This window comes from Carcharodon carcharias, chromosome 4 (genome assembly GCF_017639515.1).
Source record: "Carcharodon carcharias isolate sCarCar2 chromosome 4, sCarCar2.pri, whole genome shotgun sequence".
Taxonomy (NCBI): domain Eukaryota; kingdom Metazoa; phylum Chordata; class Chondrichthyes; order Lamniformes; family Lamnidae; genus Carcharodon; species Carcharodon carcharias.
Genome location: NC_054470.1, coordinates 59698319 through 59715223, shown reverse-complemented (window position 1 = coordinate 59715223; position 16905 = coordinate 59698319). Strand labels below are relative to the sequence as shown.

Sequence of the window (16905 nt, the reverse complement as noted above, 5' to 3'; positions counted from 1 at the left end):
TCCATTCATTGAGCAAAGACTCTAAGCGCCAAGTGCCCATTGAAGCAGATGAACCGTGGAGGGTCAGCGCCTTACTGGTTGTGACCAGTGGGGCACAATGGCCCCTCCCACCTTTGGAAACAGCCCATAGAAACAATCAATCTCAATCAATCGAGCTGGGTTTATCACTCATAACTGCTTTCCCCGTGTTGTGTTAACACTCTGCAGCAAAACTGAAGTGCCCTCTTCAGGGCGCAACCTGGGCAAAATTTATTGAGACCTTGGACTGCCCAGACGTCATGGTTTCCCTCTCAGCGCAGTGAAATGCAAAGTACTACATTTGGTACTGGCTTGGTTGCAGGAGTTGCCGGAAAGATAATATATTTAGACATCAGACTGCCCTTGGTGTCCACTCCAGATTTTTTGTCAGAGTTTACTCCCTTAGCCTTCAACTCTCCTGAGGTATCCACAAGTCAGTGGAGCTATTTCCCACAGCTGGAAGTTGGTTCATGAGCGCCAGGCTGTGTCCACATGCCAGTGGACCTGCACACTGCATGTCCAGAGGCCAAGTCTCCTCCAAGTTCCGCTGAAGATTTAGCTATGCAGCAAGGGACTTAGTTTCTGTTTGTCACGATGAAGAGACACAGACGAGGACTTGCTGATGGAGAGGCTGTGTACTGAATAGGTGAAACTTGCACACTTGGCTCTTTTTTTCATATTGCTGCTAGTCATCAGTGTGGGCTGATAATGAGGAGTAAACTGATACACAAAAGTGGAAAGCATGTAACTCTTCAGCCACATACTAGACCCTCACATTGACCTTTTCGACACATTGGTTCCTGTCTCTCTTGACACAATCACCTGTGATGAAGCTAGCACAGAGTTGGATTAGGAACTAAGCAATGCGGGATTGCAGTAATGACTCTCCCTGCAGAACTGAGATTAGCACTGTCAAGCACAATGCCATGATACAAACCTAAAGCGAAACATGTTCTTTTAAAATTCATTAGTTTTTGATCTTACCAAACGTTGCAGATAAATGTTACAGTATTTGCACTTGTTTTATGTTAAAGGCACATATTGCCTTTAGAATAATAACTCTCCAAATTGAATTAAAACATCAACAAGTTTCTTAAACAGATGTTTCTCTTGTGCATCTGTTTTTAAGGATAACAGTGCTGGGGGGTGCAGAATATTTCTGCACTGTGTACTCAGCACTCCCCCTCCTCCCCTGCCCTCCATAAAGGCACAAGGCAAAGTGATAATGAAAACTTTAAAAAATATATACCAAGCAGTTGTTCGACATAATCAGAAGTTCCTTAATCACTCATCAAGCATAACCTGAAGCTTCGCTATTCTAAACCCAAGAGCGCCATCTACCTTTCTGGAGTGGTACTTATATATTCCACAGCATCCGGCAAATCTTTGTTGTGCAGCATCCTTCACTGCATTTTGGAACTCTTTTTTGACTGAACTCTAAAATGTAACCCAAGTAAAATATACTCCACTGATTTATAATAATGTAGGGAAAGTAGGGCAGTAAAGAGCTTCATCAAGCCCACACCATCAGGAAATAATGCACATCATTAAGTCAGCACACACTGTCCTGGAAGATGCAAAATAAATGCCAGTGGCCAATTCAAGAAAAGCTCTGGGAAATTCCTCTCTGACTCACTAAGGCAATCTAGCAAAGCTCCAGGAGGCCATGATAGCCTGAGACTCCTCATAAAGTAACAAACTAGCAACTTATCCTTAACACTGGCCATTCTCATTGCCCCTCAGGCACTTGTCATGTTCCCTTTTAAAAAACAGGCTTGCCATTCCTAACTTAGATGGGCTAACATTACATTTCAACCGGATTTTGCTGTCAGTATTGACAGCAACTTCTGGATTTCCATGTCATTCTGTGCTTGTGTGGAGTCTCAAAATTGGTGTCAGTTACTGTAAGTCTGTGCTCTTCCAGATGGTATCCTGTATTGATTCCCATACACGGCTATCTCCATTTCGATCATGATTTGATGAAAAGTTCCACTTTTATGTTGTTAGTCATGCTCTAAAAACCACTGAAAATGTTACACCTTGTTCAATAAGGTGTAACTGAGCTTTTAATGGCATGTTAAGTTCACAATTATTGCTGGAAACCCTCACCAGTCCTGAAAAGCTAATTTTATATTTGTGAAATGTCAAATTTTTCCATAACGGTAAAGAAAATTCCACATTTTTAAAGACTTTAAAAAAAAAGTCTGTTTACCTTTATTTTAGCTTCTACGTTAATCAGTCATGCATTTATTTTGCTATCTGAACCTTTAAATTAAAAGTGAAGGATTTTAAATGCTCTAACTTCCTGGTTTGCTGTATCTAAACATTTCAATTTGATTGGCTACTTACCCTGCCTGCTTACATCTCTGCTGCTCCACACATGGAGCAGAATTTTACAGCCCCCTCCCCCCACACCCGCAACCCCCATTGCGGGGTCTTCAAGTCCCACTGAAGGCAATGAAGTTTTGAACGGCTTGCCGCTTTTTCCAGTCCCACTGTGATGGGACCATTAAGTTCTGCTCATGGAGATTCCTTGAATAGTCATGAGGGGGCATAAGTTCAGGGTGAGGGGCAGGAGGTTTAGGGGGGATGTGAGGAAAAACTTTTTTACCCAGAGGGTGGTGACGGTCTGGAATGCGCTGCCTGGGAGGGTGGTGGAGGCGGGTTGCTTCACATCCTTTAAAAGATACCTGGATGAGCACTTGGCACGTCGTAACATTCAAGGCTATGGGCCAAGTGCTGGTAAATGGGATTAGGTAGGTAGGTCAGGTGTTTTTCACGTGTTAGTGCAGACTCCATGGGCTGAAGGGCCTCTTCTGCACTTTGATTCTGTGAGCACAAGTAGGCCATTCGGCTCTCGAGCCTGCTCCATCATTCAATTAGATCATGGCTGATCTTCTACCCCAGTGCCATTTCCTGTACTATTCCCATATCTCCTGATGTCTTTACTATCTAGAAATCTATTTATCTCTGTCTTGAACATACTCAATGGCTGAGCCTCCACAGCCCTCTGGGATGGATAATTCCAAAGATTTACCATCCTCAACGTGAAGAAATTCCTCGTCATCTCAGTAAGCACCAGTAAGAAGTCAAAACTTCGTTCCATGAAGTTCAAATACTTAAATCAGTTTTGATTCTTAAATTGCTGAGTGTTGAAAATTAAGCATTTTATTTCCTTAAAAGAGCTACTTTCCGACCCACATGATATAACCTGTGTTTAAAACATATTCTAAAAAAATAAACTGAATGTTTGAATTTCAAAAAATATGTATTAATAAATATATATATATTAGAAAGAAGTCTCCATAAAGGCAAATTTTGATCACTATAGCTGATTTTATTTACTAGTTTCCATTTTACTTCGTTAAAAAGTACAGTAAAATGTAAAAAAGTTACTGCTTTGAATAGACATTATATATAGAACTACAATGAAAATTATTACGATTGGTTAACAATAACCTCATGTTTGTGTTATAGTGTGTAGCAACAACTAAGAAAAAAGATAGCCAGAAACCTTCTGTTGCCCTAAGTGATCTTACCCCTTTTAGATTTGTTTAGATGAGCAGAGAAAGATTTTTTTGATACAATATCGCACTTGTTGCAGAAGTTTATAATGATGCACTATGAACAACAATTAGTGAAACTGTTTAACACGTTTAAGGTTTGGTAGATTAGAGTGCAAGGCCAATGTGGTGTTAAACTATATAAACCAAGTGTTCAGGTAGAGGTCTACTGGACCTCCTGGGCACTTTTTAAACATAACTGACCCCAATTTAAATGTTACATGAGCAGAGGGGGATTCCCATGCCCCGCCCCCACCTCCCCGTCTGCCCCCAGCTAACTTTTCTAGATATTTAAATATCCAACTATTGGGAGGGAGCTCTGTGTGCGCATGTATCAAGTCCGACACAGAGCTCTTGCCTGAACAAGACTGTCAAATTTCCAGCCAAGAATAAGCCAAACAATGTAAATACAGTTCAGCTATCGGGAGCCTCAACTGTAACCCTTAGCCTCAGAGCAGCAGTTGCAGTATAAATGCACTGTAAGATTTTCATTTCTGTTGCTTTCCTATACTCATGCTACCTTCTATCACTGATAGATTGGGCCAGTTTTGTCTTGGAATTACAGTTACTTGCGAGTTAAGTCTGGACTTTAAACCAGCGTTTTTGGCAGGTAGAGTTCGCAAAAAGAAGTTAGTTGTTTAACTATTTCCATTCTAATGAATACTAATCAGAGCCTGGAGAACAAGTAAATCTGGATAATTCAGCAGGCAATGTTCAATGGAATGCTGCTAAATGATACCACCTCCGAGCTAACCAATTGTAACTCGATGTTGGAAAATAACTTGATAGCAAGTACAGGGCGACACAGTTCAGTGGTGCACTAATAAAATCCTACCATTCATCTCACCGGAATCGAATGTTTGTTCACATCTGGCACATAACCAACTATTTACATCATGTTGAACAATCAACCAACAATTTCTGCAAGAGAAAGGCAGTAAGCATTCAAAGGCATCCCATTCCAGTTTAGGACCTCAAAATGCTTATGCAAAACAATGACTATGTGCAGACTCTTAAACAACAAATCATTCCGGTGCAATTCACAGTTTGGCAATTTCTGGGAACTTAGAAGATTTAATTTGCAAACTGCTGTCGCTGTTAGATGTCCACAGTTTGCTGGATTTAAAACGCCTCATTTGTGCAATGAGTGTCTCAGGAGTGGTTCAACTAAATTACTGAAGTTGACTGCCGGGATTTGATTTTCAATCCGGTGTTGGGAATCTGGCGCCCGCGCTGCATCGGTGTCACTCACCCGACGCTATCTTTAAACGTGAATGCCTTAATTGGGCTATTGGCAAACCCGGCACCCAATCAGCGGCGCAGAACATTACCGGGCGCTGGGAGCTGCCGACATAGCACAATCGTCAATAGAGAGGAGGCAGAAGCTTAGCGGGCCAGCATTCTCACTAAACAGAAAAGTAACCAAACAGCCAACTGAAAGGGACTGATCCCGATCTCACACAAAAACCCCTCAATGTTAAAATTATCCATCATCCAGCTTCATTATAATATCTAAATGATAGCCCACCCCCAGCGAATGGGATCGGTTTATGTCCCTTGCCTCAAATTAATTAAAACTGTAAGTGGGTAGGTTGGAGGTAGAAGGATTCCTATTATAGATTTTTGGAATTTTAACTTCTGACCTATCAACCCACCCATTTTTGGAAGTTAAGATTCAGCCCATGTTGTGCAGTACTAACTAGCATTAAGCATTGCAGTGCATTTAGTATGATGTGATTTGGAAGAGTTTCTATGAGTTCTGTAAGCAAGCTCAGACTCTGGGTGAAAGCACGGACTCCAAATTTCCAGCAGCTTTTTCCAATCCTGGTGAACAACGTAGGCAGTGATTCAAATTCATTAGTTTTGCTTTACTTTTATCGTGCATCTTCTTGTGTTCTGTCTTAGCTCTTCATAGAGTTGTCTGCAGATGCTGTACATGCCTAAATTAAACAGGAAAAAGCAATAACAAATTACAACTAATGCATTCTGGGGAAAATGTATGAATGCAGTATCACTATTGGTGTCTATTTAATGTACGTATTTAGGAAAGTTGAAGAACTCAACAGCTGAAATGCAGCAAATTCTGCATCTTTTTTGTTTTTGTTTTTAAAAACATTAACACCTTTCTACACATCGGATTCAGTCTTTTGCATTGTTTTGACAAGGTACTTTGTACATGGATATCTAACAGATGTATACTGGATGTAAAAAAGGTGGGAACCCTTTGGCACATGTGGGGGAGGCCTGACACTATTTATGTGCCCTCAGTCCTGTTTCAGGCCTTCCATGCAACCACGCCCCCAGTGGAGCAGAATTTCTGCCGCCAGAAGTGGTGGCTGCTGCTGGCAATGCTCCAAGATCCAGCCTGAGAATCACCACTGAATCCATGGACACAGGTAAGCGGGTCACTTGAGAGGAGTGGGGTGGTCAGAGGCAAAAGCAGGGGGCTGCCTTTCAGTGCCCCTCCACGATGCCAGATCCTTCGATTGAGCATTGAGTGCCTGACAATGCGGGATTCCCCACAATGAGGCCACAGGCAAACCCGATAGGTGGCCTTCAGGAAGCACGGGAGAGCCATGCAAGTCCTGTTAATTCCCTCAGACACCACTAAGTTCCTGTGGCCTCAGGGATAATTGCTTTCAATTGGCTCATTAATGACCTTAATTGATACTCCACCAGTGGTGGGTGGGATTCCTGTGTCAGGCCCTTCTCACCCCAACTTAATTAAGGACAGTTTACCGGACACCAGGAATCTGATGCGGGCACCCCTGCCCGATTCTCCCAGCTCCTCCCCCCTGCCCACCCACTAACATGTCTGCTCCAGCAGGCTCCATCAAAATTCCACCCACGGTTATTTTTGCTGAAACATAAATCTTCTGAAAAGCATCCAAGTGATACTATATTCAGAATGACATTCACCATGTGTTTATTTCATCATAGTGTATATTACTTTATTGTTAATGATACACCTATCACCCAAAGTTTTACATTTAATTTACTTTCTTCCCTCTCCAGTTCTTCCCTCCTCAATCCCTGGTCAAGCTCCCAGCAAAGACAATGGACGAGAGAACTGCCCCTACTCTTCCACCAGTACTGCTCTTCAAGCAACTGCTGAGAAGTACATGAGGGTAACACTAGGTTGATTTATTCGGGGCAAAGCCCTCTGCCTATAGGAAAGTGCCTGATTTCTGATCAGTTTTTTCCCTCTTGATACACAGATCACAAGATAATTATGGATGAAGAAGGCTATTTGACCGTTATCCATCCAGAAACCCCCTCAAGATTAAGATCAGTAAGATCCCTTTCAGCCAAACTAGAGTTGCAAATTTACATTGCAGTATTCCATTAGACAGTATGTTAGAAAGCCATCATTCTGTGTTTATGCCATCTTGAGCTTTTGATTTGATTTGCTTTCATACATATTTTAATCAGAAGCAAGAAGAGTTTCAACTTACCTACAACAAGTATTACACAGTAGAGTTGCAGTACATATGGAAAATGTATTGGCATGGCAATAGGTCCAGGTAACAGAAAGGAATAGGTTCCTAGGGCCTCAAAATATGGCAGCGACTGGTAAATGGCAATTACTGGGGTATAAGAAAGAGTTTGTTAGTAACTTCAATATCGAAACCTTGAGTGAGGAGACTAAAGATAGACATACAGCTTTATTTTACTAACTTGAGTGCTGGTGTGGTATTTGTACACCACAGAACATAGCACACTTATGGGGCTTTTAATTTCCCAGTTTATTCTGACAACATAGAATCAAGAAATGCTCATTAGTGCATGGCATGATGATTTTGGAAACCCAATGTGTTGCAGCACAGAGTAGTCGGATGCAGATTCATTCCTGCACTCCCCCGCATGGTGAACCAATCTGTGTCATGTCTCTGGAGAAATACAAAGCAAAGGCTTGGTATTTCCCTACAGGGGAGACCCCAGAAAAATCAGAGGGAGAGCCACCCTGGGCTGGATGCAGTAATCTGATTTAGGGCATTGAGCACAAGAAAGTTTAAAGGATTTGTACAAATTCCATATTGCACATTATCGGTACTTAGCAACGGAGTGTATTTAAAAATGCCTTTCACCTTTTAAGACTCCGGTTAAGATCCTGGCCAGAGATAAAGGATGAAAGTCTTGTCACTCAGAGTCACAAATGAGTTGTGACAGACTCCACCCAGTTTCCAGTCAAAATAAATCCACACTACAAAACTGCTTTGAATGAACTGTTGAATATGACAAGTCTTATTTGACAGGCCCAGACTGTGGAGAATTGAAATGCCATGCTAGTATAGCTGAGGGCATGCCTCTGAAGCTAGGGTTGAAAAGCAATCATGATGACAGGTCAGAGCAGCACAGTGGAAAGCCAAACTGTAAAATAACACTGAAGATATAGTCAGCGGATGTAAAAGCAATGCAATAAAAAATATAGCACTTTCAGTCTCATTTACTATATTTTCTCTTGAAGGTGTCACCTCCTCCTCCTCCTCTGATTGTATCAGTGATTAAGGAAGTCACGCTATCAACATCATCTCCAAATTCTGTCATATCTTTTCTCAAATCAATTTGTTAGAAAACCAAAAATGGCATTATTGCTAAGTTTTAAAACGCTGTCATTTTTCCATCATTAAAGTCACATTCATCAGACTTATTGCAAATAACGCACTTGTAGTAGCCATTCTTATCAGTGTGATAACATACCTGACAGCTTGAAAGTTTCAGATTTTTCCCTTGTCCACACACACACACTGCACAAGCTGCTGAATAATGCATCACAAATTCCTGCTGCACCACTAAATTAACAACTAAATTGCTAACCGGGTTTAAATAGAAAAATACACTATTAGCTTTTATAGTTTAGCATTTATAATCAACCTGCCTGCATTTATCCATTATAATAATATAAAAACAAAAAAACTGCGGATGCTGGAAATCCAAAACAAAAACAGAATTACCTGGAAAAACTCAGCAGGTCCGGCAGCATCGGCGGAGAAGAAAAGAGTTGACGTTTCGAGTCCTCATGACCCCAGTTCTGTCGAAGGGTCATGAGGACTCGAAACGTCAACTCTTTTCTTCTCCGCCGATGCTGCCGGACCTGCTGAGTTTTTCCAGGTAATTCTGTTTTTGTTTTGCATTTATCCATTGTTCACTCTTCTTCCTCCACTTATAGCCTGGAGAGCAAAGAGGTTTGGTGTGTACTTTCAGATTTGCTGATACGTACACCCTCCACCCAACCCGGAGTTATGTAATCTCTTGGGAGAAGCGAGAAACAGATAAAAATACAGGCCAATTAAGAGGGAAAAAAAACTTTAAAATTCCTCTCTAGCCCCCTTAGGTGACTGAATCTAGCCCATGAGACCACCCTAGCCCTGATTTACAGTACAAGACAAATCTTGTATGAGGTGACTCCTGTCTTATCTAGAAACAGGTCCAGCCCTTGCTTGGAGGCATTCAGCTTTCATAGATGGTAGGGTCATTGATGTATCTCAAGAATACCAGACACCAGACCAGCTGAAAACCAGTCTGTCTGATATAAAATTAGATGAATGGCTGCCCTAGTTCTGCACCTCATTACCATGGATAGCCTTTGTGCTTGGGAGCCCGTCACTCTTCAAGTCAGGCATGTTGCTGGGGCCCAGGACCAGGCCGGCAACCGGCGAGGTGAATTCATCAACATTTGTGGGCCAGCAGCACAGTCTGGGGCCAAGTCTCCTCAGGTCTGGGCAACAGCTGAACAAATATGTTGTGCCAGGCTGGCCAAGAAAGAACGGGCACAGGCCCTGGCAGTGCTTCACTGTGGCAGAGCAGTCCTGTTCAGGGTAGTGGCCATTTGCATTGTTAGTGACCCCAAAGTAAAAATCTCAGACATAAAGGCATCCAGTATGGGACAGGGGGCCAACCAATTGAAAACTGGACTATCCTGAGTAAAGCCACCCTACCAGACGAGCAGACAGCCTATTCCACAGGGCCACAGTTCCTGTAGGAAAACATGAAACTCCTAACATCTAGGCTATTTCTGACCTTACATAACTTAAAACTGTGACCTCAGTCCTCTCTAACCTATTCGGTTGAAACAACTGGTCTACACAAACATGATCTAGTCCCTTCAATATCCTTTAAACTTCAATTAAATCATCCCTAAGTCTATGCTTCTCTAAAGCACTTTGGGCCAATCTGCATAACTAAGATGTTTTAAACTAGGAATTAATTTTGTGGCAGTCCTTTGCACTTTTTCCATAGCTTCAGTATCAACAACCATATAAGGAGACCAGAACTGGGCACTGTTATTGAGATATTGTATGTACACCAGTGCAGACAATGACCTGTACCTTTAAGAAGCTGCATAGTGACATCACCGCATGTAAGGCTGGAAGATAAAAGGTACAGCCTCCATGTAAGATGTTCATGATTGCCTGTGATCTGTACTGCAGATGTTCACTACCATCTGTGACTTCGTATCAGTAAGATTTTATGAGTCAGACGTATAGTCAAGTAATCAGCCTGTGTAACCGTTGGGACCTGGGCTAGATCAAGGCCTGAGCAAAGCTGTATATAGTTATTGCTAGTAATAAACTTCATGTAATTGTGTTCGATCAGAACCCTCATCAGTCTCAATATCTTGCCAAGCATAGATAGCATAGAGACAGATCCCTTGAGGTCTATATCAAGACCCTCAACATATGTGGTGGCAGCAGACTGTGAGAGAGCACGGCAGCTGTATTCTAATTGAGGCTTAACCAAGGCCTTGTGCTGGCAGAGGCTTGAAAGAATGCCTCTAACTGCCCTCAGCGAGGCAAGGTTATTGTCACAGAAAGACTATAGTGGGAGATAAAAGGATGGAAAAAAATAATAGAAGAAAATAATTGATAAAAAGAATTGAGAAGAGCACAAATAAATTTTATGTAAATTTATAACCGAGGTTTAAGAAAGGTAATATGCTGAGTGAGCAAACATACCTTCAGTCAGCACTATTGAAGGGAACAGAGGTATCCAAAGGTGATGATGAATCCATGACAAAATATGCAAATCAGTTCCTATGACTGACAACATGCGATATGGATATCTGTAATTTATGATGGTGTTGCAGTGTTACAGTCTGTTCATTTAATTACACACTATCTATGGTTTCAATTTTACAGAAAAACATTGAAATTTCAGGGTGATTTTTTTTTAGAAAGCCATGCTGTCACCTAGTCTGAAATGCTTTTCACAGAGTTACTCATAAACAGTCGACATGTATATTCCAGAGGGACCTGGGTATCCTTGTACATGGATCACAAGAAGTCAGCATGCAGAAACAACAAATATTTAGGAAGGCACATAGAATGTTAGCATTTATTGCAAAGCGGGGCAGAGTATAAGTAGAGAAGTCTTGCTACGTCTGTACAGGGCATTGGTGAGACCACATGTAGAGTACTGTATACAGTTTTGGTCACCTTACTTAAGGAGAGATGTACTTGCATTGGATGCAGCTCAGAGAAGGTTCACGAGGCTGATTCCTGGGATTCCTGGGTTGTCTTATGAAGAAAGGTTGAGCAGGTATCCTATAATCCTATAATCATTGGAGTTTAGAAGAATGAGGGATGATCTTATTGAAACATAAGATTCTGAGGGGGCTTGACAGGCTAGATGCTGAGAGGATGTTTCCCTTTGCGAGGGAATCTAGGAATAAGAGGTACAGTTTAAGGAGTCTCCCATTTAAAACAGAGACGAGGAGGAATTTCTTCTCTCAGAGGGTTGTTAGTCTTTGGAATTGTCTTCCACGGAGAGCAGTGGAGGCTGGAGCATTGAGTATATTTAAGGCTGAGTTAGATGTTTGATTAACAAGGGAGTCAAGAGTTATGGGGATGGGCAGGGAAGTGGAGGCAAGGCCACAATCAGATCAACCATGATCTTACTGAATGGTGAATAGGTTCAAAGGGCTGAGTGACCTATTTCTGCTCCTTATTTCTTTTTATCAGCCTGAACAGACTTTCAAAACTTTAAGTAAATTCTACAGTGAGGTTGTTGATACTCACCGATATTCATAAGCAAATGGTACAGTTACTTAAAGTGAGGGGCTGATGCAAGGTTAAACTCAAATATCTAAAAGTTGCTGTTCAAGTTGCGCTGCTGCATAATTAGTTTCCAGAAATCAGCATTTTGCTGTCTGCCTCATCATTGAATGACATGACATTGCAGTATATTTCTGGCAGATACGAATTAAACTCACTTCAAAAAATAAAGTCTTGCCCATTTCATTCTAAATACACTTTTAATACACTATAAGTATTGCCAGTGAACCCCTCTGGCACTGAAAATTAATGATTACAAATATAGGGTCTCATTTCTTCTGCTTTTAGTTGTTAGAGATTTTTTTTAAATTAATTTTTTAATGTTTCTATTCTCTTGCCTTTTCTCTTAATCTTCTCTTGCTTTCCCCTCATTTATTTCTCTACCTGTACCTGATTTGACATTGATTTCACAAAATTACACTTCCTTCTCAGCCCTTGTGCTGTTTATTTCTCAATCCCTCAATCTGGTTGCTTTAGGAGATACGCAATTGTGTGCCCTGTTCATTCATTTCTTAGATGTTTGGTTTTCTTCCCTAGTCCAATATCCACTTGCACTTTCAACAACTTGACACACAAAAAATGTAAAAACCTAAACACACAAGGGCAACAGCAGATTTTTTTTATTCATTGGATGTGGGCATCACTGGCTAGGCCAGCATTTATTGCCCATCCCTTGAGGGCATTTAAGAGTTAATCAGATTGCTGTGGTGTGGAGTCATGAACCAGGTAAGGACAGCAGATTTCCTTCCCTAAAGAACATTAGTGAACCAGATGGGTTTTTTACAACAATCAGTAATGGCTTCATCAAACTATTAATTCCAGATTTTTATTGAATTCAAATTTCACCATCTTATGACTATCAGTGAGTGTCAATTTCACCATCAGCCATGGTGGGAATCCAGGTCCCCAGAGCATTACCCTAGGTCTCTAGAGTACTAATCCAGTGACAATACCACTACACCACCGCCACCCACTAGACAAGCTGCTACTGTAAATTGTAGCCCTTTGCTTTGTAAATATTACCAAAATTGAAGTTTTCAGCTATTTTCTTTCCCTTGCATACTTTCCTGTGCATTTCCACCTCCTCTACCCGCAAACCCCCCCTTCATCTTCACCAGAACAGGAAAGGCTGAAAGACTTTTTTTCTAGAGAAAGGTTGATAGGTGACCTGTTAGATGTCTTTGAGGCTATGCAAGGGTTTGATACAGTAGTCGTCGACAAGATGTTTCTGCTTATGGGAGAGAACAAAGTTAGGAATTTAAGATAGTTACTAACAAAGGAGAAATTTCTTGACTCAAAGAGTGGTTAGAATGTAGAACTCTCTACCACAAGGAGTAGTGGAGACAAATAGCACAGATGCATTTAAGGAGAAGCTAGATAGGAAAAAGGAATAGAATGATATGCTGAAAGCAGGGGGCGGGGGTGGGGATTGGAGGGTTGGGTTGGGGGGTGCCGTTGCAGGGTTGGGTGGAGCATAAAGACCAGCGTAGACAAATAGAGCCAAATGGTTTGTTTCTGAGCTGAAAACTTGATATAATTTTTTTTGGGTATGATTTTATTGATGTTGATTGTCCTCAAATTCCTGAACTAAATGTCTTCTGTTCATGTATAAGCCTTAACAATGAATATCTACAAACTAATCAAACACAGTAGTGTCAGTGAAGGGAAGATTTTATACAAAATGCCAGCATCCAGGGCTGCCTCAGAATTCAAATGAAGGATCAAAAAAACCTAGGCCTGAATTTTACGCTCGTCCTGCGCGCGCAATCTGCAATGCTGGGAGCAGATGGGAAACGGGCCCCTCACAACGATTGGCCTCCAACTGCGATTTCACACCGGTTGGCGAAACACACCCTGAGAAAGGCTCAGCACTGCCAGTGGGGCGGGAAGAGGGTGGGCACTGACGTCACCGTGGGTGCTGGTGAGCACTTCCACTGAGCTCCCTGACGGCAGACAGCTGCCTCAGGGCGCTGCAGATCTCCACAGATTAAAAGAAAGCACAAAAATACTGTAAAAAATGTCCATGCAGCACAATCAAGCACCTGAAAGCATACCTCAGAACAAAAAGTCCCCAGATATTTCTTTTTTTTTATATCATAACAGAGATTTCATCCCACCCTTCGACAAGGCTTCATCAAAAATGTAAAGCCTGCTGGCTGATTGGCCCGTCTGCCAACTGTAAGGTTGGACAGGCCACGAAAGATTGCTTACAATTGGGCCGTCAATGAACTTGATTGCCCGCTTAATTGTCCGTGGACACACTTCCGACTTTTGCGTGCAGCCGCTGAGCAAAATGTCATGCCAGTGCGTGATGGCATCCAGATGCTTGCCCGATGTCACTTTGCACGATTTTATGCCCATTCGGGTCGGGTGCGTGCCCACCTGCTGAATGTAAAATTCTGGCCTAGAGTGTAATGTAAATATGCAGAAAACTCTCGATATAGTATCTAGGATTATGTAGTGATCCAAATGAGTACAACTCCCTCGATACAGAAAAGAGTCATTCTCTAGCATGCTTCATGATACGTTTCATAACATTTGACAAAATAGCTTCCTCTTTCTCAGAATCTTCATGACCCAAAAAATCAGTGGTGGCATTTTATTCAGACTACATTTTATACTGACAGACATTATTATTGGCAAACATAATTTATGGACAGAAAAGCATTAACTCATCACTTCACTTATGCATGTGTCTTCTGGTACCTTGCCAGAATGCATGTATGAATGCAGCTTAAAAGAGTACCCTCTTTGCAAGGTAAGCACATAAATCCAACATATTTGGAAATGTGGTCAAGTCGGCCTTGTAAAGTCACCATGTTTTTTGAAGTATTATTCTGAAAAAAGTGATCATTCGCTCAGTGCCTATCTAAATTGTCAAAAGTTCCAACACATTGGTGTTAAGTAAACCTAAGAGACAGAGTGAATTTAAGATAGAAATGTTTAGGGCAGTGGAATGACTTAAATTCCCATTACTACAGATGGAGGTGACACCTGCCAGGGTTGGAAAATAGCATGGTCTTGATTTTAATGTCCCCCAAACCCCGGCTCCAACAATGGGTGGGAGAGGGAAAGGGGTTAAGATATTAGGATCAAGCAACCTGACCTCATTTCCCTCCCTTTACATTTTGAAGTGCATAAATCAGGACATGGATGAGGTTCCTGCTCGTGCAGTGATGGCCTAATGACATGATCAACGTGTGACTTATATTTCACAGTGAATGAGGGAGAGGGCCAAACTGTGGAATTCCCAACAGCTGATCCAAGGTGGGAACAATTGGTTCCTCAAGGTAAATAGCTCTTTTCACATCTTTGCAGGCCAGGAAGCCCTTATCTTCCACCCAGTCCTTCCAATCACCAACCTCCACCCAGTCCTCCCAATCTCCAGCCTCCACCCAGTCCTCCCGATCTCCAGCGTCCACCCAGTCCTTCTGATCACCAACCTCCACCCAGACCTCCCAATCTCCAGCCTCCACCCAGTCCTCCCGATCTCCAGCCTCCACCCAGTCCTCCCGATCTCCAGCCTTCATCCAGTCCTCCCGATCTCCAGCCTCCACCCAGTCCTTCCGATCACCAACCTCCACCCAGTCCTCCCAAACTCCAGCCTCCACCCAGTCCTTCCGATCATCAACCTCCACCCAGTCCTCCCGATCTCCAGCCTCCACCCAGTCCTCCTGATCTCCAGCCTCCACCCAGACCTTCCGATCACCAACCTCCACCCAGTCCGCCTGACCTCCAGCCTGCACCCAGTCCTCCTGATCTCCAGCCTCCACCCAGTCCTCCCGATTTTCAGCCTTCACCCAGTCCATTCTCTCTCATTTAATGCTGGCATTTTCCTTCCCGACTAACTTTAATGCATACACTCAACTTCTCCCCTTGCCCTTCCATTAACATACATTTCTCTCCCCTTTATTGTCATCATGTCTCACCTTCCTCCTCCCCTTCATTTTAAACTATTTTCGCCTTTCATTTCTCACTTACACTGCCACCCATTCTTTCTCCTCCTTTCCACTTCTGTCTATTCTTACCCCTCTGCTTTTATTGCCATTCATTCACTCTCTCCCCATTCACGGCCTTCCATTCTTGCCCCTGCTGTGGAGCAGAGATAGGGGCCTATTCTGATGATTTAATCACCAGACTCATGAGGAGTGTGAGCCAAGGGAGAGGGGAGCCAGCTTTGCTGATTCTTGTCTGGGTGACTGGGTCCATAAAATGCTGAGTGTTAATATGAGGCATCAATAGCTGGCAACCATGATCCAAAATGTTCTGCGGCCAAGAACAGACAAGTTGAGGCTTCACTCTGAAGTTGTGCTTTATGAGCTTTCTTTTCTAGGTATCAGCCTTGTAGAAATTTATTTTCTTATATACAAAGATTAACAGAGATTTCACTCAGTATAGGCTATTGTTCAATCATACTGCCCAATTACTTACTTCATCACATCCAGGGTGCCCCAGAGGGAAAACAAGGCCCAAACAACATGTTTAGACTGCATCTCCTCTTGGCTGGTGATGACCACAAAAAGGATTATGTTCCTTTCGGTAACCTGGAATTATAAACAGCAACGCAGACTATAAATCTGTGAGCTTTCCACTCATTGAGCTCACATGTGAAGTTCACACAAATGATCTGACAATTTGAAAGAAGGAAACAATTTCATCCCAGAGCTTGCCTTCTTTTTATTACATCTGTTTCTCCAGCTGCAACGCACAATATTAATCAGAGTGACTGAAATTGGCTGAACTCTGAAACCGTGGACTAAGATCATTCAGAATTGTTCCACTGTGACAGACCAGACCAGGTCAGATGAAACTGATGTTCAATGTTAATTTAAAGAATCTGTGATAAAAAAATATCATTTACTTAGATGAGTTGTTTTTTTTAAAATTGGTTTGATTAACCTGATTTCTGCACAAAAAAGTTCCAAATAAGCAGCTAGGCAATCATTTTGAGGGATTGTGTTAACCAGGACAGTTGTTAACCAGAGGGCACCAGTATAAGATAATTGGCAAAAGCACCAGATTGGAGATGAGGAGAATTTTTTTTTTACTCAATGAGTTGTACCTGGAGTGCAATACGTGAAAGGAAGCTAGATTCAAGAGTAACTTGCATTTGGGACTTAAGAAACAAACAGTTTTCAGGGCTATATGGGGAAAGAGAGGGGAGTGGAACTAATTGTTCTGCTCTTTCAAAGAGTCAGCACAAGCACCATGTCCTCCTTCTCTGCACTGAGATTCTATAATTGTATAATATTATGTAACGATTGCAAACC

The 16905-nt window shown here is 42.2% G+C and overlaps 1 protein-coding gene across 1 annotated transcript in view; it reads right to left on the bottom strand.

Moving 5' to 3' along the window:
• Positions 1–3334: 3334 nt before the first annotated feature.
• Positions 3335–16905, bottom strand: part of hacd4 (3-hydroxyacyl-CoA dehydratase 4) — a 73607-nt gene continuing 60036 nt past the window's right edge. The window contains exons 4-7 of the mRNA XM_041186947.1: positions 16067–16179; positions 10538–10644; positions 7037–7168; positions 3335–5521 (exon numbers count right to left, since the gene is read on the bottom strand). Of these exons, the coding sequence (XP_041042881.1) occupies positions 5439–5521; positions 7037–7168; positions 10538–10644; positions 16067–16179 (435 nt within the window). The 3' untranslated portion in view covers positions 3335–5438. The remainder of the gene's footprint in view (positions 5522–7036; positions 7169–10537; positions 10645–16066; positions 16180–16905) is intronic.